The following is a 25,617-nucleotide window of genomic DNA, read 5'->3' on the forward strand; positions in this document are numbered from 1 at the left end:
CGTCAAGAGACCATCCTGGGTGTAGACATCACGAGGTATCTGGGTGGGGGTGGGGGGGTGGGGGGAGGGCAGAAAACCTCTTTTCTTCTTCACAGAGACCGAGGAACAAAGAGGGATTTTCATCATCAAGATGGCCTCCCGACTCCGAGTCTGGAAGTTTCCAGGGAGGCTTGTAATAAATAAAAACTTCTCCACAGCCTTTTGTTCCTTTGCTGAGTTCAGGATAAAGAGCTGAAGCAGGAGGCGGGAGGCTGTGTGAAGATTTCTTAGAACACAATAGATAGAAAACACCAGACTACACGTGAGTGACCGATCGGTGGTCACAAAACAGCTTCCCTTAAAATGGGAACCAGTGAGAGGGCTGCAGGGCGGGGGGCAACGTGAGGGGGTCCCACAGGGCCGGGGCTAGGGGTGTTCTTCAAAAGTGCGACATCCTTCTGGTGGAAATGAGGAGGGGCTGGCCGAAATGCTGGAACCTGTGTGTAGGAGGTAAGCAGACACCTCACCCTCTCAGTGCCACACGTCCAAGCCCTCTGTGACCACGGGTCTTCCTTACAGTTGGTCTCTCTGGATATTTGGGAATGGGGGCTTGATCCGGTTTGAAGTGGGCTCTGCCTGTGCCTCTCCAGCAGCAGGTCACGGTCTGGGACCTGGGGCCCTAGGCTTGGCAGCCGAAGGCTGAGGCTTTCTCTTTGAGCAGTTCCCAACACAGGTGGCAGCTCCAGCTTCCTATAAGAGACGAGAGGCCCTGGTCACCAGCGGCCCCTCTCCCGCCCTGAGGCCCCGCCCCTTGGCCCTGACTCCTGCACACCTCGTTGCTCTTTCCACTTTCCCAGTTCAGAGACCAAGGCCCAGTCCTCAACGTGGACTGGAGGCTGTAATTGGGCAGAGGGTAAGGGCTGCTCAGAAACACTTAGGTGCTCAGAGGCCATCAGCTGAACTGTTGTGAAGACCCTCCTTCCCGGACTGGGGGTCTCCGGCAACAGCACCAGGCCTGAGCCTGTTCCCCTAGAAGCTCACAGCTGCCCTCCCAGCACCACCACTTCAGCCACACATCCAGGAACATTTCCTCAGCCCCAAGCTGGAGTTCCGGGGGGTGGAACCGTGCCTCCGTTTCCTCATCTGTCAACGGGTAGCAGTCCTACATGCCTCACAGGACTGTGATGATTGAATGAGACAAGACACAGAAAGGCCTTAGCACAAGGCCCGCACCACAGTGAGGGCTCCCTAAGTGGTAGGAGTAGCTGTTGTTGCTACTGTCGACCTCATCATCGTTACCTTCTGGGGGCTCAGCCACAGGGGGATTTAAACAGTACATGTGATAGCCACGGTCACAGTCATCGCAGAAGAGGAGCTGGTCCTGGTGGAAGACAGAGTAGGTAGAGGGGAGGAGAGAGAGAGTGAATATTCCTCCAGACTGGTCCGTGCAGACCCATCTCCCTGAGTGCCCCTTTCCAGGCCCCAGTTGAGGTCTTCACTGCCCCCGAATATGCTCGGTGCTTTGCCCACGCCTGGAAATCCCCCTGCCTCCCCAACTATGCCAACCATACTCCCACTTTAGGGTTCTGCTCAAATCATGCCTCCTCCAAGAAGCCTGCCTTGACTACCACCTTACATTCGAGTTTAAAGAGATTCCTTATTCTTCTGAACTCCTGTAGCCAATAACTCTGTTTTTCATAAAGTCTATTCGCTTCTACGTTCCCCATAAGGATTGTCTAGTACACAGAAAATACTTCAAATGTTTGCAAATTTTAGCTGAATTCTTCTTAACCTCACCCTTTCCGTCTGTGAAAAGGGCAACAGCCATCCTTGATGGTAACATCCATGACACCTCAGAGCCTTTTCAGGGTTTCATTACGCAAATATAGAGAAATGCACGCAATGCGATGCCACCTTTCAGATCCCCAGAGCCTCCTCAGGGGCTGGAGGCTGGAGCCCAGGTGAGAACAGGACCCCCAGCATGGTGTTTAACTTCAAAGGATGCAGTCTGCACCTTCACTCCCCAAGTTCCCTGGGGATAGATGCTCTCCCAGTCCCTGACACCTGCTCTTCTAGACCATTCCCTACCCACCCTTCAAGTCTTCCAACTCCTCCATCTTACAGAGATGTCCCTAATTTAGCTCAAATGGAAGTTCTCTCACCCCTCTTGCATCCCCATAGTCCTCCCTCTTTCTTATGACATTTAATTGCGTTTTCCTTCATGGCACAAAGCCTGGCATGTGGTAGATGTCTACGCACGAAGGTTTTCTTGAATAGTTCTTTTGGAATATGCCTCCTTCGCCTACTCCTTTATGGATTGTAAGGCCTTTGGGGCAGAACCTTGTCTTAACTCATTTCCACATCTCCTTCAGAACTGGCACACAGTAGCTATGTGTTTGTGATCTGCTCCCCATTTTCCAGGTTCAGTTCCGCTCTATTCTTTGGACCTGCTTGAATGGCTTATAAGATGTTTGCAAAACTAAGTTTTGCATCAAATCTCATCTTGGCTCCCCTCAGCACAATGATCCTGGAAAATTCGATATTGAAGTTGGAAACCCCAGCAAGCAAGCAATAAGGCAGGAGATATCATGAAAGACTTTTTTATCACACTAACACCTTTCAAGAGGGCAATGGGAAGCTTTTAAATAGTTAGCAACAGAGGAGTGACTGGTCACACATGGAATTTAGAAAGATCTCCCCAGCTGCTGTGTAAGAATAGATACCTGGGTGGAGGAAGGTTGGTTCTAGAGGTGGAAAACCACTTAGAATGCTACTACCATCATCCAGGTAAGAGGCAATGGTGGCCTGAATTAGGATTGTGGCATGGGGGAAAGACAAGGGTCTTGTTCCCATTTGAAAGTTATTGATTAGATGATGGCAAAGAAATCAAGAATGTCTCCTAGGTTGTGGCTTGCTCAGCAAGCCAGATGATACAGCTACCCATTGAGACGTGAGCAGAAGAGTAGATCCATGGGAGCCAGAAGGCAACCTAAGCTAGAGACATGTTCTGCACATTCACAGATCGTGCAATGGAGATGCCATGGAGGCACCTGGACATCAGGAAAGATGCTTGACCATGAGATATGGATTTGGGAATCATTGATGATTAGATGATAATGGAGGTCCTAAGAGAGGAAGCCCAGAGTATGTCACAGATGTCCTTGAACTTGAGCTCATGGAGGGATGTCCATGACCTTCTTGAAATCATATGCCCAACTTCCTGTATAGGTACAAATGTACATTTTTCTGAGAAAAGAGTAAGTCCATAGCTTTCATTGAAACTTCTGAAACATCAAGGACTCAAAAAACATTACTGAGATAAAGGCCAAAATACAGACCCTGAGAACACCAACCTTGAGGGACAGGCAGAGAAAAAAGAGACTAAGACACATGCTCTAAGAGGTAGGATGAAAACCAGGACAGTGTGGTTTACTCCAAAAAACTTTACACCATTGTCTTGGTGCTGAAGTAAGCTATATTACAGTATAATTTAGGAATAATTCAAGGAGGAATAAGTTAGGATGGGAACAGAAAATAGGGAGAGACTTGTCAGAAAGAGTATTATTAAAGTCTTAAAGACACATAACTCCTGAAAAAGTGGTGATACAAGAAATATGAGAAGGTAGAATACCCTGGGTCAGATTTTCCCAAAGGGAAACCAGGCGTCTGTGGATTTAAATGCATTTTTCATGGCCTGATTGTTGTCTAGCACCACATTCTCTTCTTTCTCATGTGCTTTTTAAGGTAACTGCCTGTCAAAACCACCCATATCAGCCAGTTCATGCTAACCCCAATGAAAAACATAATTTAAATGCTTCCTAACTCCCAAGTCCCCAAGAACCAGTTCCAGCAGAACGGCTACAGTTCCAGAATGGGAACCCCATTCTGGTCTGTGCAGGGTAAATCTCTGACTATGTGAGAGGAACCCTACTGCCCGAGCAGCCTCACCCCTTGAATCCTCCCCTAACAGCTCTGCCAAGTCAATGAAAACTCTCTGTATTGATACTATTTGTAAAGCCAAAGACCATAACCAACCCAAATGTCTATCAGTAAGAGATTAGTTGAATAAACTAATGAAGAACTATGCAGCTGTAGGAAGAAAGATGTGTCTATACATTGTGGTGGAGTGAGTAATCTAGGACATCCACTGAAAAAGCAAGGTGTGGAAAACAGTGGTGTCTGCTACTATTGTTTAAGAAAATGCGTTCTTTTTTTTTATTCATACACATGAATACTTATGGATTCATACACATATACATGTAATATGTTATATTTAAATAGAAGGAAAGGTTAAGCCATAATTTTTTTTAATGGTCACCTATGAGCAGAGTGAGGGAATAGTGTGAAAGAGTAGGAACAGAAGCTAGATTTCTTTGAATATCCTGTTTATTTAAGAGACTTGATTCTGGAACCAGTGAATATTTTTCATTGTCATAAAACAAAATTCACACTGTTATTGTCCCTTAAAAAAAAAGAAAAATGAAACAAGTGTATCTAATTATGTATTAGTTGATGGCATAACCACATAGAAAGTAACTATTCCAAGTGACTTTAAAACAAGTAGCTTGACTATACATCCTGAGTCAAATATACCTTAAGAACAAAAATGTGTGTGTGTGTGTGTGTGTGTGTGTGTATTTCCAGAAGCCATATTGTTAGTGGTAATAGCGGAATTAATATTCTGAGACCTGTATGTATCAAATGAGTGATTATGTTGTAACTAAGAAGAATTTTGACATACTTGAAAGAAAATACAGATGTAAGATTGATTGAGTTAAGTAAAAATCCTACCGATAGTTCTGCGTATGAATTAGAAGTATCAGTATAAATTCAAGTATCCATACAAATTCAGCATTTTATCTTTAAAACAAATAAAATATATTGTCTAGTTTTGTCCATTTAAAATGCCCCAAAACAATGACAAAAGCAGTAAAAATCAGCACCCCTAGCACTCCTATTATGTTCTCTAAAGATCATTGGCCACTAAAAGGAACCAGGAGTCCTTGAAGAAATGGCTGGTTCCAGGTCCAGGGCATGAAATGTGCAAATATTTTCACATATTAGAAAGCAAATACTATTGGGGTCATGTCAAAAGGACTAAAGATCAAAACTGATTGCATTCTCACTAACCAAATATAAGACAATTTTTACTGTAATGGATTGAAATCAATCGAATATTTTAAATCCTTGAGTTCATAAAGATACTATTAAAAAAAAAAGGTTGTCACCTTTGGAAGATGCTAGGGAAACATCCTATTATTTTTTTTTATTTATTATCTTGATATAATTTTAGTCTCAGAGAACGTTGCAAAATGGTACCTAGAGTTTCTGTACACACTTTACTCAGCTTCCCTTAATGTTACCATTTTATGTTATGATAGTACAATCATGAAAAGCAGGATATTATATTAACATTATACTATTGACTACACTGCAGACCTCATTTGAAATTCACCAGTTTTCGCACTTATGCCCCTTTTCCCAGTATGCAATCCAGGATCTTACATTGTATTTAGTTGTCATGTTTTCTTAGTGTCCTTGAATCTATGACAGTTTCTCAGTTTCTTTATCTTCCGCGACCTTGATGCTTTTGAAGAAACTAGGCCAGTGATTTTGTAGAATGTCACTCACTTTGAGTTTGTCTGATCTTTTTTCATGAGGAGATTGAGGTTATACACTTTTGGCAAGAATACTACAAAAGAGATGATGTGCCCTTCTCAGTGTATCGTATGGGGGCATATTGATACCAATACGTCTTGTTACTAATAATGTTACTCTGATTTGTATAAAGTAGTGTCTGTCAGTTTTTCCACTATAATGTTGTAATTTTTTCCTTCGTAATGTATTAATAAGTAATCTGGTGAGAGAGATACTTTGAGATTATGCAAATATTCTGTTTCTGACCATACTTTTCTCACTAATTTTGGCATTAGTGAGCCAGATCTTGCTTACAACAACCAGAACAGTGATGCTTGCCTACCAGTGATTTCCTTCTTCCCTCTACATTTATTAATTATAATTCTGTTCTGAGGAAGAGTTTAACTCTTCCCAATTTATTTATTCAAGTTTTGTAAATATCGGTATGAATTTTGTTCTTTGAGTTACAATTCAACACTATCATTATTTATTTTGTTGTTCAACTTGTCCTAGACTTGCCATTAGGAGTTCCTTCAAAAATTAGTTCCTGTGTCCTTTAGATGTGCCTTATCAATTTTTGAGCATTTCCCTACTTTCCAGTACCACAGGATATTCCAAGCTCCCCTTATATTTTCCAGCCCTAGCATCAGCCATTTATCCAAGGGTTCCTAGTTCCTTTTATTGGAGAATGGTATTTAGAAACCATTACCTGGGTACCATGGATTCTCATTGCCTCTGGGTTGTCATTGCTTCTAGGACTTCCCAGCCAACAGAATTAGGAAGTAAATGTATGCATAGGACACATGCCCACATCTATATTTATTTCTCTATCTATCTATATGTATGTATACATGTATATAGATATATATATGTGTGTGTATATATAGATATATATATCTATATGTATGTATACATGTATATAGATATATATATGTGTGTATATATATATATATGTATGGGATATGAATAGTAGCAAGTGAACCTAACTATAATGTAAATAGAGGAACCATATTGAGGGGTGGGGAAGGAAAGAACTAACTTTTGTAAATTTAGAAAGCAGTATATGACTGTATTTTAAGACTAAAGGCAGAAATATATATGTATATATATATATGTATATAGATATATATATGTATATAGATATATATATGTGTGTATATACATACACACAATATGTTGTATCAAAACATTCCCTGATACCCCCTATTCCACCCAACACCATAGGATTCAGTGTAGCCTTCCCTCTGTTTGATTATTCTTTCTCTGACATTGAGAAACCTAGCTCTCATTAGTACAATATATCATTATTAGTTCACACCTGGACACACATAAAGTAGTTGCAGAATGACTAACTTACATGCATGTAACTTGCATGCCTGTAAGAAATACATTTACTAGGGGAGCCTGAGTGGCTCAGTGGGTTAATCCTCTGCCTCAGCTCAGGTCATGATCTCAGGGTCCTGGGATCGAGTCCCGCATTGGGCTCTCTGCTCAGCAGGGAGCCAGCTTCCCCTTCTCTCTCTGCCTGCCTCTCTGTCTACTTGTGATCTCCCTCTGTCTGTCAAATAAATTTAAAAAAATAAAATCTTAAAAAAAAGAAACTCATTTACTAACTAAAGTATAATATTTACATAGTCATTTCTGCCTTTAGTCTTAAAATACAGTCATATACTGCTTTCTAAATTTACAAAAGTTAGTTCTTTCCTTCCCCACCCCTCAATATGGTTCCTCTATTTACATTATAGTTAGGTTCACTTGCTACTATTCATATCCCAGTTCAGTCCCCAGCCCCCCACATCCTAGCTGATTTTGGTATTTACCTGTAACAGGATATGTGCAACAATACGTTGGTCCTAAGTGTCAGAGCTGTACCAAAAGGCATCCCCTGAGGAGTGCCATCTTCCCTTATCCCTACTATCCCACACCTGTTTCCCCATTCTTTCTACCCCATTCCCACCCACTGGTGGGTAATCAGTCTCTTTAGTTCTTTTACTTTATCCTTCCTGTATTTCTTTAACACAAGTAACAGATACATGTATATTTTCTTACACTTTTCTTACAAGAATGACAGCATACTATATAGATGTTGCCTTTACTTAGCTTTCTTCATTTAACAACAGCAAATTTGGAAATACACTGGAAATTATTCCATCTCAATGTATGGAATCTGCCTCATTTTTTTATAGCTGTAAGTATTCCAATGCATGACTATGCCATCATTATTCAACCATTCTTCTGTATAACATCTAGGTCATTTCCAATATTTTATAATGATAAACAGTTGCACCCATGAATAACTTTATGCACATGTATTTTCGTTGTGTTATATCTTTATAGTAGATTCCTAATAGATGAGATTGCTAAGTCAAGAGGTAAAGGCATAGTAGTTGTGTTAAGTATTGCTAAATGTCCCTACAGAAGACTGGTACCACTTTGTATTCCCACTGACAGTGTATGAGGATGTCAGTTTTCCCATAGCCATCAACAGAATGTATTCTCATACTTTTTTCCCAGTTTTATGTATAAGTTTGAAATCTTTGATTATGAGTGTATTCAAACTATTTTTTAAAGAATTTATTTATTTATTTGACAGACAGTGATCACAAGTAGGCAGAGAGGCAGGCAGAGAAAGAGGGGAAGCAGGCTCCCTTCTGAGCAGAGAGCCCGATGTGGGCTTGATCCCAGGATCCTGGGATCATGACTGAGCCAAAGGCAGAGACTTTAACCCAGTGAGCCACCCAGGTGCCCCCAAACTATTTTTTTCCCAAATGTTTAAGGGCTATTTTTATCTTTTGTGAATTGTCTTTCATGTCTTTTTCCCATTTTCTATCAGGTTCCTCATCCCTTGTCCCTCAAATTTTAAGAGTTCTTTATATATTAGCGATATTAGCTCTTTATCTGTGGTATATGCTGTAAATATTTTCTCCCAGTTTGCTAGTTGTCTTTTTACTTTATCTGTTTTTTACTATGCAAATTTTTATGAGGCCAAATTTGTCAATATTTTCTTTTATTTCTTTTGAATTCTGAATCACAGAAAATCCTTCCTTATATATACTTTAAAAGAGTTATTTACTTATTTTGAGAGAGTGAGCAAGCCCATGCATGAACAGGAGGGGCAGAGAGCGAGGGAGAGAAAATCTTAAGCAGACTCCACGCTGAGTTCTGAGCCTGACACAGGGCTCGATCCCATGACCCTGAAATCACGACCTGAGCTGAAACTAAAAGTTAGACATTTACTGACTGCGCCACCCAGGTGTCCCGATCTTTCCTTATATTTAAAGAAGAAATCGCCCATGTTTCCTTCTAACACTAATATGGTTTTATTTTTTACGTTTAGATCCCCAGTTCATTTGGCGACTATTCTTATGTATTTTGTGATATATGGGCCTAATTTTATCTTTTCCCAAATGGGTACCCTATTATCTCAGCACCATTCATGAAAATGTAATTTTAGAGGCAACCTTTTTCCTAATACTAAAGGTCCATATGTAGATGGGTCAATTTATGGGTTCTTTTCTATTCCATTGGTCTGTTTGTCTATCTTGTTTTAATTAGAGGCTTTATAGTATGTTTTAATATCTGGGAGGGCTAGTCTCCCCTCATAATTTGTTGTTTTCAGTGTTTTCTTGACTATTCTTGCATGTTTATTTTTCCATATGAGCTTTACTATCAATTTGTCTAAATGTTCACTGTTTTTATTGGGTTTGAATTAAATTTGTAAATTAACTCAGGAAGAACTGACATCTTTATCATGTTGAATCGCTCTATCCAAGATCATACAATGTCTTTCCATTTGCTCAGGTCTACCTCTGTGTTTTTTTCCAGTGCTTTAAAATTTTCTTCAAAATTTTTTTTCTTCATATAAGTTTTACACATTATTGTTAGGCTTATTTCTGAGTATTTTTTTTTTTGTTGCTCTCATGAATGGGATTTCTCTACTACTGTAAACTCTAACTGGTTGTTATTTGTGCACATGAAGGCTATCAATTTTTGTATGATAATTCTATATGCTGCTACCTTTAATGTTTGAGTTAGCTTTATCACTGATTCTCTAGGGCTTCCCAGATATACCATTACAGTTTGTGAAATAGAGTTTTGCTACTTTGTTAGTATTCTTATACCTCTAGTTGATTTCTCTTTTCTAATCACATTAGCTAATATCTCTATAATAATGACAAATAATAATGAAAATAGCAGGCATCCTTACTTGATTCTTGATCTTAGTAGAAACGCCTCTAATGTTTCCTCATTAAATAAAATAATGGCTTTAGTTCTAAGGTATAAAAAGTTTATCATATTAAGAAAGTATCCCATAATTCCTATTATCTTGAGTGGGGTTTTTTTTATGGATAGGTATTGAAACTACCTTATGATTGTGAAAACTGATAAATAAAGGGAAAGAATCAAGCATTTTTCCTATCTTTTCTATATAATCTATCTTCATATATATACACATATATATGTGTGTGTGTGTGTATATATATATATATATATATATACATATATATATATATTCCTATCTTTCTGTATAATCTAAACCTGAGAGTAACCAAATGTGAGGCTGGAAAAGTTTTTGCCTTATTATTCCAGCTAGTAAAAAAAGAAGAAATTATAAAATTTCTTAGAATCACTATTTTGCAACCTCTAATGCAGTAGTCAGTCTTGTTGAAGATCATCGATACTACTACCTTCACAAAAGAGAGCTGTACCAGGCATTACATACTTTCTGATAAAGAAAAATACACCACTATTTATGAAGTAGTCTTGATATATATAAATATATACAGCTTTATATGTATTAATTTTTATATGTGTATATAATCAAATCAAGGTCCATATATAATATATGTTATATATATATTATATTATATTGTATTATATTATATTATATTATATTATGTTATGTTATATTACATTATCATATTGGAGACAGAGAGAGAGAAAGAGCCTGAATTTGATCAGGGTTCTAGTTCTAAACACCAGTGTACAAGAAGTGTAAGAGACAGAGGGAAGTGTCAAACACCATTACAGGGATTCAGTCAGTAAAAACACAGTCCTAGGAAACTCTATTATACAAATTAACTGATTTCTTTTAATTTTTTAATTTTTTTATTTTACAGAGAGAGAGAGAAGCCAAGGGATAGGGAGAAGCAGTCTCCCCACTTGAGTAGGGAGCCTGATGCAGGGCTCAATCCCAGGACCCTGAGATCATGTCCTGAGAGCTGAAGGCAGACACCTAACCAGCAGAGCCACCCAGGCACCCCTCACTGATTTCTTCAACAAAAATTTGAAGGGGATAAAAGAGCAAAATGGAGGGAAAACCTACATATTAAAAGAAACTTTAAAAATAAGGGTGCCCAGGGGCACCTGCATGGCTCAGTTGGTTAAGCGTCTGCCTTCAGCTCAGGTCATGATCCTGGAGTCCCAGGATCGAGCTCTACTTGGGGCTCCCTACTCAGCTTCTCCCTCTGACCATCCCCCTACCTCATGCTCTCTCTCTCTCTCTCTCTCTCAAATAAATAAATAAAACCTTAAAAAAAGGAAAATAAAAATAGGGGCACCTGGGTGGCTCAGTCACTTAGGCATCTGACTCTCAATTTGGGCTCAGGTCATGAGCTCAGAGTTGTGAGATGGAGCTCTGCCTCAGGCTCCGTGCTGGGCATAGAGCCTGCTTAAGGTTTTCTCTCTGCCCTTCCTTCCCCCCTCCCAAAAGAAAATATCAAGTAGTCACAATGTATGGGCCTTATGTGGATCCCAATTCAAATAAAAAAGCTATAATAAAAACTATTTAAGACCAGACAGCATTTAAAACAATTGCAGCAATTAGGATGTTAACTGCATGTTTGATTATATCAAGAAATTATTGATTTTTTTAGCTGCATTAACATATTTATCATTTTTGTTAAAAAGTAAGTCCTTCTCTTTTTGGTAAACCTATGGAATATTGACAAGTAAAGTGATATTATGACTGGAATTATGTGGGAGGAGGTGGGAGTATTTATAAAACAAGGTTGGACATGTATTGATCAGAGCTGAAGCTGGTGAGAGGCTACATCAGTTTCATTATTTCTGCTCCTTTGCATAAGTCTGAAATCGTCTATAACAGAAAGTGGGTTTTTTTTTTCTAATTCTGCATTTATTATAGCTAACATTTAGACCCAGTGAAATCACATACTCTGGAACGTGGTGTAAACGGTCGAGCACATCCCAAGCAGAAGCAGCAGGCAACGCTGTCTCTCACCGAGCCCTAGAGGGCAAGTGGCCAGTGAGGCACCCTCAGGCCATCACCTCCCACACCTCTCCCCACAGGCAAAAGAGTACCCAGGGTCCCTGTTGTGCAAGGATCCCAAAGGTCCTAGAGGCAAGAGGGGTGGGGAGGCTCCAACTGACATTTTCCCCAGGAGCCCAGTGACGAGAGTCCTCCCCTCCTCTCCACCCCTTGGAGTGCTCCCTCCTGCAAGGGAAGTCCCAAACTCACGTCATTCTCTGAGGTTCCACAGAGGATGCAAGATTTGCACTCTATGCATTGCCACTTGTAGGTCTTGACAGCCTCGGTCATGTTCAGGGTGAACTGCAGGCATGTTGGGTGACCTGCAAGAAGCAGAAATGGCAGCATTAGGGTCAGTGCCAGCACTGAGAGGACAGCGAGGAGCCACAGAACGTGAAGACACTTGACCTTCTATTTGGCAGGGAAGAGAAACTTGGGTGATGTTCCCAGATTTTGCAGGAATCTGCTCAGAGCACCCAGGGCGAAGCCCATAACTGAGTCTGTCACAGAAGAACTGAGAGCTCTGCCTACTGCTGGGGGCTCACCCTGCTCCCGAGCTCCCAGCTCTGTCAAACCAACCATGTAGCGCATTGTGCTGCTCCTCACACATAAGGAAATGTGCTTCCGAAGAAGGATAGCACAGAGAGGGGACATCAGCTAGCATTAGTCCCACCAGCCTAGTACCCTCCAAAGATGGTCAGGACCCCACATGGCACCACCATCACTCGGCAAAGCCACATCCCAGCAAGAGGTCCCCCATTTCCTCCCTTCCAAGTATTGAGACTGCTGGTTACATTGAGGTCACTTGGGAACACACTGTCTATGCAGTGAACATAAGGACCCTTCAACTATGAGGCTCCACAGATGCAAACCCCACAGACTTGTCTCTGAGGGAGTAAGAGTGGGGATGGAAATGACTCATCAGTGGGGAGCATGGGGGACACTTAGCAAGGAACCCATAAGCACCAGGAGAGGAAAGATCTAAAAGCCTTTCAAGGACTCACCAGGTGCCATCCAACTTAGAAACTCCCACAGCTCTAGACGAATAACCCTCTCAAAGTGACACTGTGACACTGACCCAGAAAGAAATAAGCCTAGATGAAAATCCAGCTCATACTCTTTTTTAAAAAGATTTTATTCATTTATTTGACAGCGAGAGACAGTACAAGTAGGCAGAGAAGGAGGCAGAGGGAGAAGGAGAAACAGGCTCTCTGATGAGCAGGGAGCCCAATGCAGGGCTCGATCCCAGGACCCTGGGATCATAACCTGAGCCGAAGGCAAACATTTAACAGACTGAGCCATCCAGGCGCCCCCCCACACCACCCCCCAGCTAATATTCTTGGAAGCATTTCAAAGATCTGTCTCAGAAGAACACTGGCCAGGGTTGCTCTCTATTCCAATCTCTCAGAGACAATACTGGGGTGGGAGAAAGAGAGAAAACACCAGCTTGAGGTTTCGAGTGGTTTGGGCCATGATGCCCGGTTTCTCAGATAGGGCACCCCTGGGAAGGTTGAAGATGAGTCCATGGAGCAGATACCCATACACACAAGTCGACTTTGTCCAGTTCTATGGCCTCAGGCCACATCTTAGCCACAGCCAGCTGACTTGCAATAATTGTTCATGACTTTAACGGGCACTCACTGAGCACCCGCTAGGCCAGCCATTGCAGTGGGCAGAAAAGACAAGGTGGTGAGCAAGACACCGGGGCTCTTCCAGTGCAACCAGAGAGAACTCAAATTCATAAGCCACATGCATATCTATTTACGTACAAACATGTGAGGGGTTCCATGAAGGCAAATCATAATGAAAACAAACCACATGAGAACCTCACCTAGTCAGAGGTGTCAAGGAAACCTTCCAAGAAAGATCTTTAAAGCTGATACCTGGCAGATGAAGAGGACTTTGGCTGGGCTGGTGAGGGTTGGGGGCAGGGGATGGGCAGCAGGAGAGGCAGCTGGAGCCAGATGACACAGGCACCCATAGCATTTTCTTAAGGATTTGGGGCTTGAAAACCATTAAAGCATTTTTTTAAAGAAGATTTTATTTATTTATTTGAGAGAGAGAGCAAGAGCAAGAGCACAAGCAGGAGGAGCAGGAGAGGAAGAGGGAGAAGCAGGCTCCCCACTGAGCAGGGAGTCCAACACGGGGCTCGATCCCAGGACCCTGAGATCATGACAAGAGCCGAAGGCAGACGCTTAACCGACTGAGCCACCCAGGTGCCCCTCATTAAAGGGTTTTAAGCAAGGCAGTGACCCGATCCCGTTGTGCTTTAAAGGAGCATTCTTCAACATGAGATACCTTTGGGGGTGATGAAGCAGTCTGTACCTTGATGGTGGTGGTGGTTACGTATGTGGTCAGATTGCACAGAGCCATACACATACACACCCATAAACACCATACGTGTGTGTTGCCTGTAAAACTGGTAAAATAGGACTAATTCATCAACGTCGAATGCCTGCTTCTGAGAGTGTACTGTAGTGACGAAAGCTGTTACCATTGGGGAAAATTGACACATGGGACCTCCCTATAATATATTTTTGTAACTTTCTACGAAGCTATCATCATTGCAGGATAGAAAGTTGAAAAGGTATTTTTAAATAAGGAAAGCACAAATAAAGATTTAAATCATCAAAAAGGAAGGTAGGAAGGAAGGAAGAAGCTTCTGTCTAAGAAAAGAATTTGTGGGGGGCAGGGGAAAGGAGAGGTGTAGGAACCTCTGCCAGGAAGCCAGTTAGAAGGCTGATGCAGCTACTGGGAGAGAGACAAGGATCGTTAAGCCAAGGTGGAAATTTCAGAATGGTAAAGAAATAATGGATAGGACCCAACCATTCTTTGAAGGTTGAGCATGTGGGGATAATGAGACAGAGTCTCAAGTTTCTGACCTAAGAAACTGGGTGGGTTACAGAGAAACTTACTCAGATAGGAAAGAGTATAGAAAGCAGAGAGGAAGCAGATGTGGTGGGGGATGTTGGGAAGGGGGCTCTGTTTGGGGCATATTGAACTTGCAAAGTTTGGGAGACCGCTGGTGGAAATGTCATGGGGAGAGTCAAAGATATGGATTTCTAACTCAAAAGAGAAATGTGGACTGGACATATAAATTTAGGAGCCGTTGCTAAATTGGCAGTCATCAAAACCATGAGAACAAATGAAGTTATCTAAGAAAAAGGAAAAGAGAAGAGAAAGGATGAGGAGAGAAGAAAAGAGAGAAAAAGATTTAGGACTGCTTGTAGAGGAGCCCTAGATTCAACTACTGAACAATGAAAAGAAAGAACCAAGCGAGGAAACTGGGAAGGACGGCCAGAGAGGTAGACACAAACTGTGCAAGAATGGGGTCAGAGCAGCCAAAAGAAGAGATTTCAAGGAGGGGGGGGGGGGTTAGTTGTGTCGATTGCCACAGGTTCTTGAGTTTGTCATTGCTTAATAAAGAGCCAGAGTGAGGGAGTGTTGACAGATCAGAGCAAAGCCGCCCTACTAATAATAACACTTGCGCAGCGTCATCTTCCCTCGGAAGGAAGGTCAGCACATTCCAGAGCACGACATGGAATTCAGTAGTCAAATGTGCATGTGGAGTGCCTCTTTGGGTAGGGATGGAGGGTGGTATGTGTGTTTTGCACCAACAACATTCCACAAATATTTATTAAGAGCTAATGCTATGTTCACATTCTCCTAGACCCTGGTGCCGAGCTCTGAAGACATTTTCTGGGATAGCTTTAGACCAGTGAACAGTAGCAAATGGGTTTTGGAAACTCCTGTTGGAAGTCTCTGAAAAAAAATCCCTGGGGCTTTTTCTGTGTTCCTGTCTTGAGAAAGTCCTCAGCCTCCAGTAAGGACCTTCAAACCCAAAGGAAGGGGACAAAGTTCACACTGCCTTCTCCCAGCTCCCCCAGTACCTCCAGCGAAATGCAGAAGTCAGATCCTCCTCACCGCTGGCTGGAGAGCTCCTCCAGCTCAGAACCCAGGTGTCACTGAGGTTCAAGAGGAAAGTGGAGGATGCAACTTCTTAGCTGGGGAGGACAAGGCACGAGAACTTAAGTCACCCCAGCAGTCATTAGCAGGTGCAAAAATTATGTCCAGAGCTAACTCCTCAGTGTTGCCATAATAGGTGGGCTGCCTACTGCCTAACTCCACTAACTGGAAAAGTCATTCACCAGATAAAACTGTAAGAATACAAATTCTTATCTACCGCGGAAATGACTGAAATAATGCACACTGTTGGACAAAGGGAAAAGTTTCTAAGGAAAGTGCTAGTAGCCCATTTCTAAGTTTGACTGCTAGAACTCCCTATTTTTGCCCAGAACTACTTCATAAAACTCTTCGAAGTAAGACAGTAAGACAGTCTTCCCAATTCAAGGGTAGAAAAAAAGAGACACACTGCTCTAGAACAATTTACATACGAGTCACTCACTACTTAAAGATTCTTAACTCTTTTGTAAAGTTAACTATTAGCTAGAGACTAAAGTCTCTAATGCATTTGCTTGGAAATGTAGATTTTTTTTTTCTCATCTCCAGTTTTCTTAAAACAAGGAATACCTGTATTGTTATTCAACTAGCCCAATGGAGTGAAGGGGAAACAACCCATCCCAGGTCCCCCTGGTCCAGATGATTCAACAGGACATTTATAAGATTCCAATTACCAAAATGAATTTAGAAAGTGGTGCAGTGTACATGATTCAGCCCAGCCAGATCATTAGAAACCAAGTCCTTCCTGAGCGTTCTGCCAAATTCGTTCTATCAGGAGGGTTCAGTAAATCTGCCTGCTTGCTTAACTGGTCCGATAGTGACTTGGTGCGAAGAGGCCTTCCTAATGCAACGCTAACCCCTTCCAAAATTGACCTCCGTTAACGTTGGGGGGAAAAAAAATTTAACACATGGCCACCACAGCAGGAAACGCAACTTCTGAACAAGGTTTTCAGACAATGGGAATTTGTCTTCAGGGTGCTATTTCAGAAGATGGGAAGAAAGAAGGAACCAGCCCGGTATAAGAAGCTTCTCAGAAAGAAACCCATCCACAAGGCTATGGTGGCTGACTAGAGTCTGCTGAGCTCAGTGGAAGAGAGAAGGGCCAGCATCTGAAAGCAAGGACTGCTCCCTCACCACCCAAAGAACCCATTTCTTGTCTTTTCAGACAATGGAGAATTGCCAGGAACAGCAAATGGGATTTCGTGGTATTTGAGAAGGCGCAGGGAGAGATAACCAGGCAAGAACCAATTTCACTCTCAGAGCTTGCCTATGCCTACATTTGCTCACGTACTACTGCCCACACACATGGATATTTCCAACCTTTCAGGGACAAAAATATCTAAACAGGCCTTGTTGATTAAGCTCACATTACAATTGTGACTTAGAAGCTAACAGAAGTCATTAACCAGTCAATGTCTCTCTACAGATACTCAGCACCGCGAGAAAAACACAGTTCATTGTCAACAAACCCTGGGCAAAACTGGACACAGGACTGTGACATGCATCTCTTATATTATGGTCCTTATTAAAAGAGTCTTTTATTTCATCATCACCAATATTTAATTTGGACTAGGCTAGGCCACATTGCTGATCAAATTATAGCTCCAGAAAAAAAAAAAACACAACATTATCTTGCTAGGTATGTGCTGAAAATATAAATAAAACAGATACAAATAACTGTGGAACTAGCATAGTCTATTATTTATTCATTGTGAAATTATAAACATCTAATTATGTTTTATTACCTTATTTATCAATGTTGATCTCTTAAAAATTAATTTCTCGGGAAAGAAAAACCTAAGTATCCATGATTCCCGGGCAAGTAGGTACAAACCTCAAATTGTGCTCCTTGGTCTGATGTTTTGTTTACAGAAATTACATTATATAAAATATGTAGGATCAATTCCAGGCTGAAATGGCACCAAAAACAAGTTTCCGTGGGCATTCATTAAAAAATAATTTGGTTCAAATTTCTAACATTTCCCTATATTCATACACACATAAAATTTCTAATATTTACATACTGCAAAACTTATAAGAAGCTTTAGCTGAAGAATTATGCAAAGTGCCATCAAATTGGAATCATTCATGCTAAAGAGTAATTTGAGGAGAAAAAAGTATTAGTAGCTCACTTTGGGAAACCTCTCAATCAGATCCATTCATTCTCATTTATTCTCTCTCCCTCACTCCTCTCTGTCTCTGTCTCAGCCTCTCTCTCCCTCTATTTCTCTCCCTCACGCCTTCTTTCCATCCCCCCTCACCTTGAGACCCAGCTTGTCAGGTGGAGGGAATGAGGCTCTGAGTCATTATACTTCATCTGTAAAGGGGTGAACCAATTCTGAACAATGAAGAATTCAACCTCTGCACACATATGCTATGACAAGTATGTTAACCAGGCACTGCTTCTTCACATGGATGCTTTCCCAAGCCCTGCTTTGTAAACCTTCTGCAGTGGTCTGCAGATTCAACTCTCACCTGCCCCAGCGTTACTTCTAATGCTAAGACATCTGCAAATCAATTATCACAATAGCATTCCAGAGGCACCTGCATGGCTCCCTTTCTTCCTTACCATTTTTAGTGTACTTCAAAGGGAAAAGAAGAGAAAGAGAGTAGAAAGGGTAAAGACCAAACAAACAAAAGTGCATTAAAAATAAATGATGGTGTGAGCCCTAGCTGCCTTTTGTTCGAGCAAACGCTTCACTGTGCAGCAGCAAATTCAACTCATCTTAGAGGTCTGCTTATCCTCCCACAAAGCTGCCAAACTCTAGGGCATCCAAGTACCAGGTGGGAGGCAAACCACAGAGATTGGTGCAGTGGTCATTATTATCAAAAACTATAGAAAGCATATTTGTACAAAAGCATCAGGGACACATTTAATGGGGCTAAACAGCTAAGGGCTCATGGCACCATTCTCAAAGGGCCCTAGAAGTACCCCCCCACACAAGTTTTCATGGTCAAGAATCGTCCAAGATAGAGTCTCATCTATAAACCTGAGGGTATGTGGTTGATCCCCTCATAGTGAAATAATGGAATGAGGCAGACTTGACCTGGATTTATAGAAGTTACTTGGCTGGCCCAGGTTGGGGCCAAGGCACAGCCTTATTAGGATGTCAAGAGCCACAGTAATGATACCAACATCCCTAATTCATCACCACACCTGAGGACCAGTGATGATTTATCCATTTGCTCATTCCCTTAATAGTACCTGTTGAATAGATAAATGTGGTAGACACTTTTCTGGGCATTGAGAATACAGCAATGGGAAAAACCAAATCCTATCCTCATGGGATAAGTACCACAATTTGAGATCTACTGCAGCCTCTGAGTCTGTTGGACAAGTCATTTTGCCTCTGTGAGTGTTAGTTTCCAATATACTAAACGAAAGGATAAAAATCTGCTATCCACAAAGCTGTGGCCCTTCCTATGCCACTCATGAACAATATTTTCAGAGATACCATGAATCCCAAATTGCCCATCTGGCTGGTGGAATAAACAAGTCTTCTAAAGTTCACCAGCTAAAACTCAAAAGTGAGAAAAAACTAGGAAGGAAATTAAAATAAGTAGTTAGTACTGCTAGAATTCACTTCTCCTTTTTCACTGGATGAGCCCAGTACTTGTCCAATACCATGAAAGAAAGCAAAAGAAGTCTAGAAACCTAAAGCACTTCTCATCAACCTCACCGCCTACATCCATGCAAGAAGTTGCACTAATCAGATGTGCTGTCAATGAGTCTGCAGGCAGAGGCCTTGGGAGAGTTTTCTTCCGTGAAGAATATTAGATCTGGGTTGAGCAGGTCATGGAACAGGGCACAGGTACTGCCTGGCAGGCAGTGGAAGAAGAGGGTCACCAACATATATTCAGGAGACAGGACAGGCTGGAGATGTAGATTCAGAAATCATCAGGTGTGGGTGATAGATGAATCCGTGGCATTTGATGAGATACTCAGGAAAGATCCAGAGTAAAAAATAGAAAGGACCTCTTTGGGCAGAGGGGGAAATGTAACCATTGGAATGAAGCAACTCAGGTTGACCCGTCTTTCAAACCTTTAGCTGGAATTGAGATTGTAGGCAACCATCTGCTGGTGAGGTTTGCTCCACAAGTCTGTGGAGGCCAGACTGAATCACTTTCCAGGACCCAACATAAATATCAGATAAGAATCCCTGACATTGGTTGTGCATTTCGGGCCTCTCTGGACATTAGGAGCATCTAGCCATGGGCCTTGGCTAAAGACTCTTGAGTTTTCCTTGGAAAAGTGAGCCTGATGAAGAAACTGTTGCTCAGGTTGTGTGTAATCCCTGTGTAACCCCTGTGCTTCCTCCTTGAGGGTTTTGTGGTTTAACTGATGGATAGTTGGTGGAAAAGAGCAGTGATTCATCAACACGTGATTACCTGTATCCTCCAGCTGCCAATCTTCCATAAACTGGAAGATGGATTCATGAGTAGTCTAAGTTCTTGAATTCCCTGAGGACCTTGAGATTGTATTATTTATTTCTTTCAAAAATATTTCAGAGTTGTACTAAGCCAAAAGGAAAAGATACTTTCTTGCTTTTTTGTCTTTTCTATGTGAAACAGGGAGGCAATCATAGAAGTGTCTAGAAGCAGAGGACTGAGAGTATGCCTGTGACCCTTAGACACTTTGTTTTACATTTTATTTTTTAAATCATTTTTATTCTATTTTTGAGGGTTCTTCTGGCTGCAGTTTACCTGATGTGATCAGGTTCTTACTGAAAGATAATTCTATTTAATTTGACTAAATTCATTGAGCACCTATTAACTGCTAGGAACTATGCTAAATGATGAAGTATCAAAGACAAATGAGACATGGATTCTGCCTTGAGGAGGTCAAGTTTAGGAAGTATGATAGGTAGCCTGTAAGATGGCCACAAAAATTTCCCCTCTCCTGGTATTTACAAGCTTGTGTAATTCTCTCCTCTTAAGTGTGGGCTAGACTTACTGACTCACCTCTGTCAAGCAGAATATGAGAAGTGATGGGATGTCCCCCCTAACACTGAGTAATGAAAAAGACTGTGGCTTGCATCATTGGAACCCTCTCTTATGTTTTCTCAAAAACTACTCTAAGGGAAGCCAGCTACTGTGTTGTGAGATACTCTATGGAGAAATCCATATGGCGACAAATAAGGGGAGGCCTCAGTCCGATAGCCTGGGAGGAAATTAATCCTGTCACAACCATGTGAGTGAGCTTGGAATTGGATCCTCTCCCATCAAGCCTTCAGATGAGACCATGGCCCTAAATGACAAGCTGACCGCCACTTCATGGGAGGCCTTGATCCAGAGGCACTCAGCTAAACCATATAGATTCCTGCCCACAGAAACTATGAGATAATAAATGTTTATTGTTTTAAGCTGTTAGGTTTTGGGGTAATTTGTTATACAGCAACCAATAACTATTATAGGTCATATTTTTTTAAATGACTATAATACAATATACTAAGTGCTATAACAGGAGAACAAATAAAATGCTTACAGATGGAAAAGGAATAAATAATGGGGGACTTGAGGAAAGCCACAGAGAGGAGATAATATTTGATCAGGGCCTTGGAGGATGAAGAGGAGTTTTCTAAGTGGGGAAAAAAAAAGAGAAAAGAGCACTACAGGGAGAAGAACTATCAGGAAATTTAAAGTACATGATTCACTTAAGCAAAACAGTGTGGCTCAAGGAAAGCAGAAGAAAAGGCAAGTGGCAAAAGATGATGCTAAAACTGTAAGGAGAAAAACTGTCAAAGTCTTTCCCTTATGCAGGCATGAAGATCTGAATTTGCTTCTGTAGGCACTGAGGAATCCTCAGAGATTCTTTTTTTTAAGATTTTATTTATTTATTTGACAGAGAGAGAGACAGCAAGAGAGAAAACACAAGCAGGGGAGTGAGAGAGGGAGAAGCAGGCTTCTCGCCAAGCAGGGAGACCGATGCAAGGATCAATCCCAGGAAGGAAGACAAGTTATAGTATACAGTAAAAATTATTCTACAAATTTTTATTGAGCACTTATGATGTGCCAGGCATTGTGGGAAGTGCTAAACAATGAATTACACAGAAAAAAGCTCCTACTAATGTGGAGCTTAGGCTTCAGAGTTGGGACACTAGTAAAGAACCAGTCTTATAACTGTGGGGATAAGTGTGGGAAATATTTGAGAGGTAGAACTGGTCAACAAGACACGATGCCTGCTAGACAAAGGGTGTGAGCAAGAGGGAGGAGTCAAGGATGACACCAAATTTCCCAAATCGGGCCACAGAGTGGGTGGGCCACACATTAGCTGAGATAGGGATGGGGGGCTTGCAGAGAGTGATACAGAGTTACTTTCAGCACATGACATCTGTTGTGCAAATGAGACATTTGGTGAACATGTTCAGGTGTCAGGGAGAAAATACGAGTCTATGTTCAGGAGAGAGGACAGGCTGGAGATGTCAATTTAGAAATCATCAAGTGTGGGTGGTAGGTGGAGCCTTGGTACTTGGTGAGATACTTGGGAAAGACCACAGAGAGAAAGGTCAAAAGGATCTCCTTGGGAGGAGGGGGAGGGTAACCAATGGAACTGAAGGCATCACAGGGCAGCAAGAAGAGAACTTAGTGAAAAAGACATAGATAATGTGGTCACAAAAGGGCCAGGAGAGCCTGGAGAGAGCCCTTAATGGCATCCAAGAAAAGGGAAGGGAGGAGAACACATTTAAAAAAAAAAAAAAAAGATGCCGGGGTGGCTCAGGCGCTTAAGCATCTGCCTTCGGCTCAAGTCATGATCCCGGGGTCCTGAGATCGAGTCCTGCATCAGGCTCCCTGCATCAGGCTTCTTGCTCAGCAGGAGTCTGCTTCTCCCTCTTCCTGATTCTCCCCCTACTTGTGCACTCACTCTTTCTTTCTCTCTCTCTCTTTCTCCCTCTCTCTGACAAATAAATAAAATCTTAAAGAAAATGTCAAAAGGAAGGAAGGAAGGAAGGAAGGATGGAAGGAAGGAAGGAAGGAAAAGAAAGAAAGAAAAGGGAAGGGTGGGCCACGGCATCAAGCAAAAGATAAAGTAACATAAGAACCAAAGCGAGCATGTTACTCCAAGTAAGCTACTGGTCTTTGAAACTACATAAAGTGGTCTTTGGGAATAGTGCACCCAGGCACCTCTCTGGATGACTGGATGGTTTCAGCATTATAGAGGGAAGAATTCATAAGGAGATTCTCTCACAACATGCTTCTTCTTCCACAGGCTTTGTCCCTCACTCTCAAGCTTGGAAGCACCATATGAAATAGTCTCAGGAATATCTGATTCCATTCACTGATAGCACGGATCATTTTTTGATGGAGGTTCCAGGGCCAAAGCTAGGCCGTACCAGGATCAGTTTCCATCTCTGTCCCAGGAGATGCATCAAGTCTCTGGAAACCAATCCTTTCTCTCTGGCGTTGGATTGAAGCTCTTCAGTCCCTGGTCTCGAGCCCTGCCTGCAAGGCTGGGGCAGGTCTTGCTGGAGGTTTCTCTCACAGCCCAGAGTCTGGTCAAGTTCACCTTCATATTCTCTAGAAATGCCCAGATCCAGGAGGGAAGTTGGTGGCACAGGCAGGAGAACAGCCCTGTGAGTCAGACAGAATGGTGAGGAAAGGGGAGGATGGAAATGATCACCAGGCAGCAATGTTGGTGGCTGTGGTATTTTTTTTTTAATGCCTGCAAATTCTTTGATCCTCCTCTTTTCAAGAGGTAGAGGCCATTCCCCAACCACTGAATGTGGGCTGGACTTCACTTGTTTTAACAAATAACCATAAAAGAGGAAGTAACAATATGCAACTTTGGAGTTATAAAAAGACAACTCAAGTTTCCGTTTGGTCTCTCCCTCCCTCTGCCCAACCCTCCCTGCTTCCCTCCCCGCACCTTACTCTGGATAAAGTCAGCGGCTGCATTACAAGGTGCCCAATGGAAAGGCCCACATGGCAAGGAACTGAGAGCAGCCTCTGGCCAACAACCCAGCAGAGAACTGAGGCCCTCAGTCTAACAGCCTGAGATGAATGCAGATGAATGAAGGCCTATCCACAACATGTGAGCAAGCCCAGAAGTGACTCCTTCAGCCTCAGCCAAGCCTCAAACATCCAACATCCAGCTACCATCTCAAGAAAGAGCATGTGCCAATGAAAATGTCTATGCTACCCAAAGCAATCTACACATTTAATGCAACCCCTATCAAAATCCCATCAATTTTTTTCAAAGAAATAGAAAAAATTTACATGGAACCAGGAAAGACCTTGAATAGCCAGAGGAATATTGAAAAAGAAAGCCAAATTTGGTGGCATCACAATTCCAGACATCAAGCTCTATTACAAAGCTGTCATCATCAAGACTGTGGTACTGGCACAAAAACAGACACATAGATCAGTGGAACAGAATAGAGAGCCCAGAAACAGACCCTCAACTCTATGGTCAACTAATCTTCGAAAAAGCAGGAAAGAATGTCCAATGGAAAAAAGACAGTCTCTTCAACAAATGGTGTTTGAAAAATTGGACAGTCACATGCAGAAAAATGAAACGAGACCATTTCCTTATACCACACACGAAAATAGACTCGAAATGGACGAAGGACCTCAATGTGAGACAGGAATCCATCAAAATCCTTGAGGAGAACACAGGCAACAGCCTCTTTGACCTCAGCCCCAGCAACTTCTTCCTAGGAACATCGCCAAAGGTAAGGGAAACAAGGGAAAAATGAACTATTGGGACTTCATCAAGATCAAAAGCTTTTGCATAGCAAAGGAAACAGTTAATAAAACCAAAAGACAACTGACAGAATGGGAGAAGATGTTTGCAAACGACATATCAGATAAAGGGCTAGTATCCAAAATCTATATAGAACTTATCAAACTCAACACCCAAAGAACAAATAATCCAATCAAGAAATGGGCAGAGGACATGAACAGACATTTCTGCAAAAAAGACATCCAGATGGCCAAAAGACACATGAAAAAGTACTCCAGGGGCGCCTAGGTGGCTCAGTGGGTTAAAGCCTCTGCCTTCAGCTCAGGTCATGATCCCAGGGTCCTGGGATTGAGCCCCGCATCAGGCTCTCTGCTCAGCGGGGAGCCTGCTTCCACTTCTCTCTCTCTGCCTGCCTCTCTGCCTACTTGTGATCTCTCTCTGTCAAATAAATAAATAAAATCTTTAAAAAAAAAAAGAAAAAAGAAAAAGTACTCCATATCACTCGGCATCAGGGAAATACAAATCAAAACCACAATGAGATACCACCTCACACCAGCCAGAATGGCTAAAATTAACGAGTCAGGGAATGACAGATGCTGGCGAGGATGCGGAGAAAGGGGAACCCTCCTACACTGTTGGTGGGAATGCAAGCTGGTGCAACCACTCTGGAAAACAGCTTGGAGGTTCCTCAAAAAGTTGAAAATAGAGCTACCCTATGACCCAGAAATTGCACTACTGGGTATTTACCCTAAAGATACAAATGTAGTGATCCAAAGGGGCACGTGCACCCAAATCTTTATAGCATCAATATCCACAATAGCCAAACTATGGAAAAAACCTCGATGTCCATCAACAGATGAATGGACAAAGAAGAAGTAGTATATATATACAATGGAATACTATGCAGCCTTCAAAAGAAATGAAATCTTGCCATTTGCGACGTGGATGGAACTAGAGGGTATTATACTAGTGAAATAAGTCAATCAGAGAAAGACAATTATCATATGATCTCCCTGATATGAGGAAGTGGAGAGGCAATGTGGGGGGCTTGGGGGTAGGAAAAGAATAAATCAAATAAGATGGGATCAGGAGG

General features: G+C 41.9%; 1 protein-coding gene across 2 annotated transcripts in view; it reads right to left on the bottom strand.

The window, feature by feature from the left end:
• Positions 1 to 57: 57 nt before the first annotated feature.
• Positions 58 to 25,617, bottom strand: part of DPF3 (double PHD fingers 3) — a 257,321-nt gene continuing 231,761 nt past the window's right edge. Inside the window, exons 9-11 of one of the 2 annotated variants that reach the window (XM_032837279.1) lie at positions 12,095 to 12,207; positions 1,279 to 1,360; positions 58 to 729 (exon numbers count right to left, since the gene is read on the bottom strand). In XM_032837279.1, coding sequence (XP_032693170.1) covers positions 659 to 729; positions 1,279 to 1,360; positions 12,095 to 12,207 — 266 coding nt within the window. In that variant the 3' untranslated portion in view covers positions 58 to 658. Of the gene's footprint in view, positions 730 to 1,278; positions 1,361 to 12,094; positions 12,208 to 23,175; positions 23,414 to 25,617 lie in introns of those variants that run through there. The other variant, XM_032837280.1, reaches the window with a different exon arrangement.

The sequence above is a fragment of the Lontra canadensis genome, unplaced genomic scaffold, assembly GCF_010015895.1.
Source record: "Lontra canadensis isolate GAN:19392208 unplaced genomic scaffold, GSC_riverotter_1.0 scaffold98, whole genome shotgun sequence".
Classification (NCBI taxonomy): domain Eukaryota; kingdom Metazoa; phylum Chordata; class Mammalia; order Carnivora; family Mustelidae; genus Lontra; species Lontra canadensis.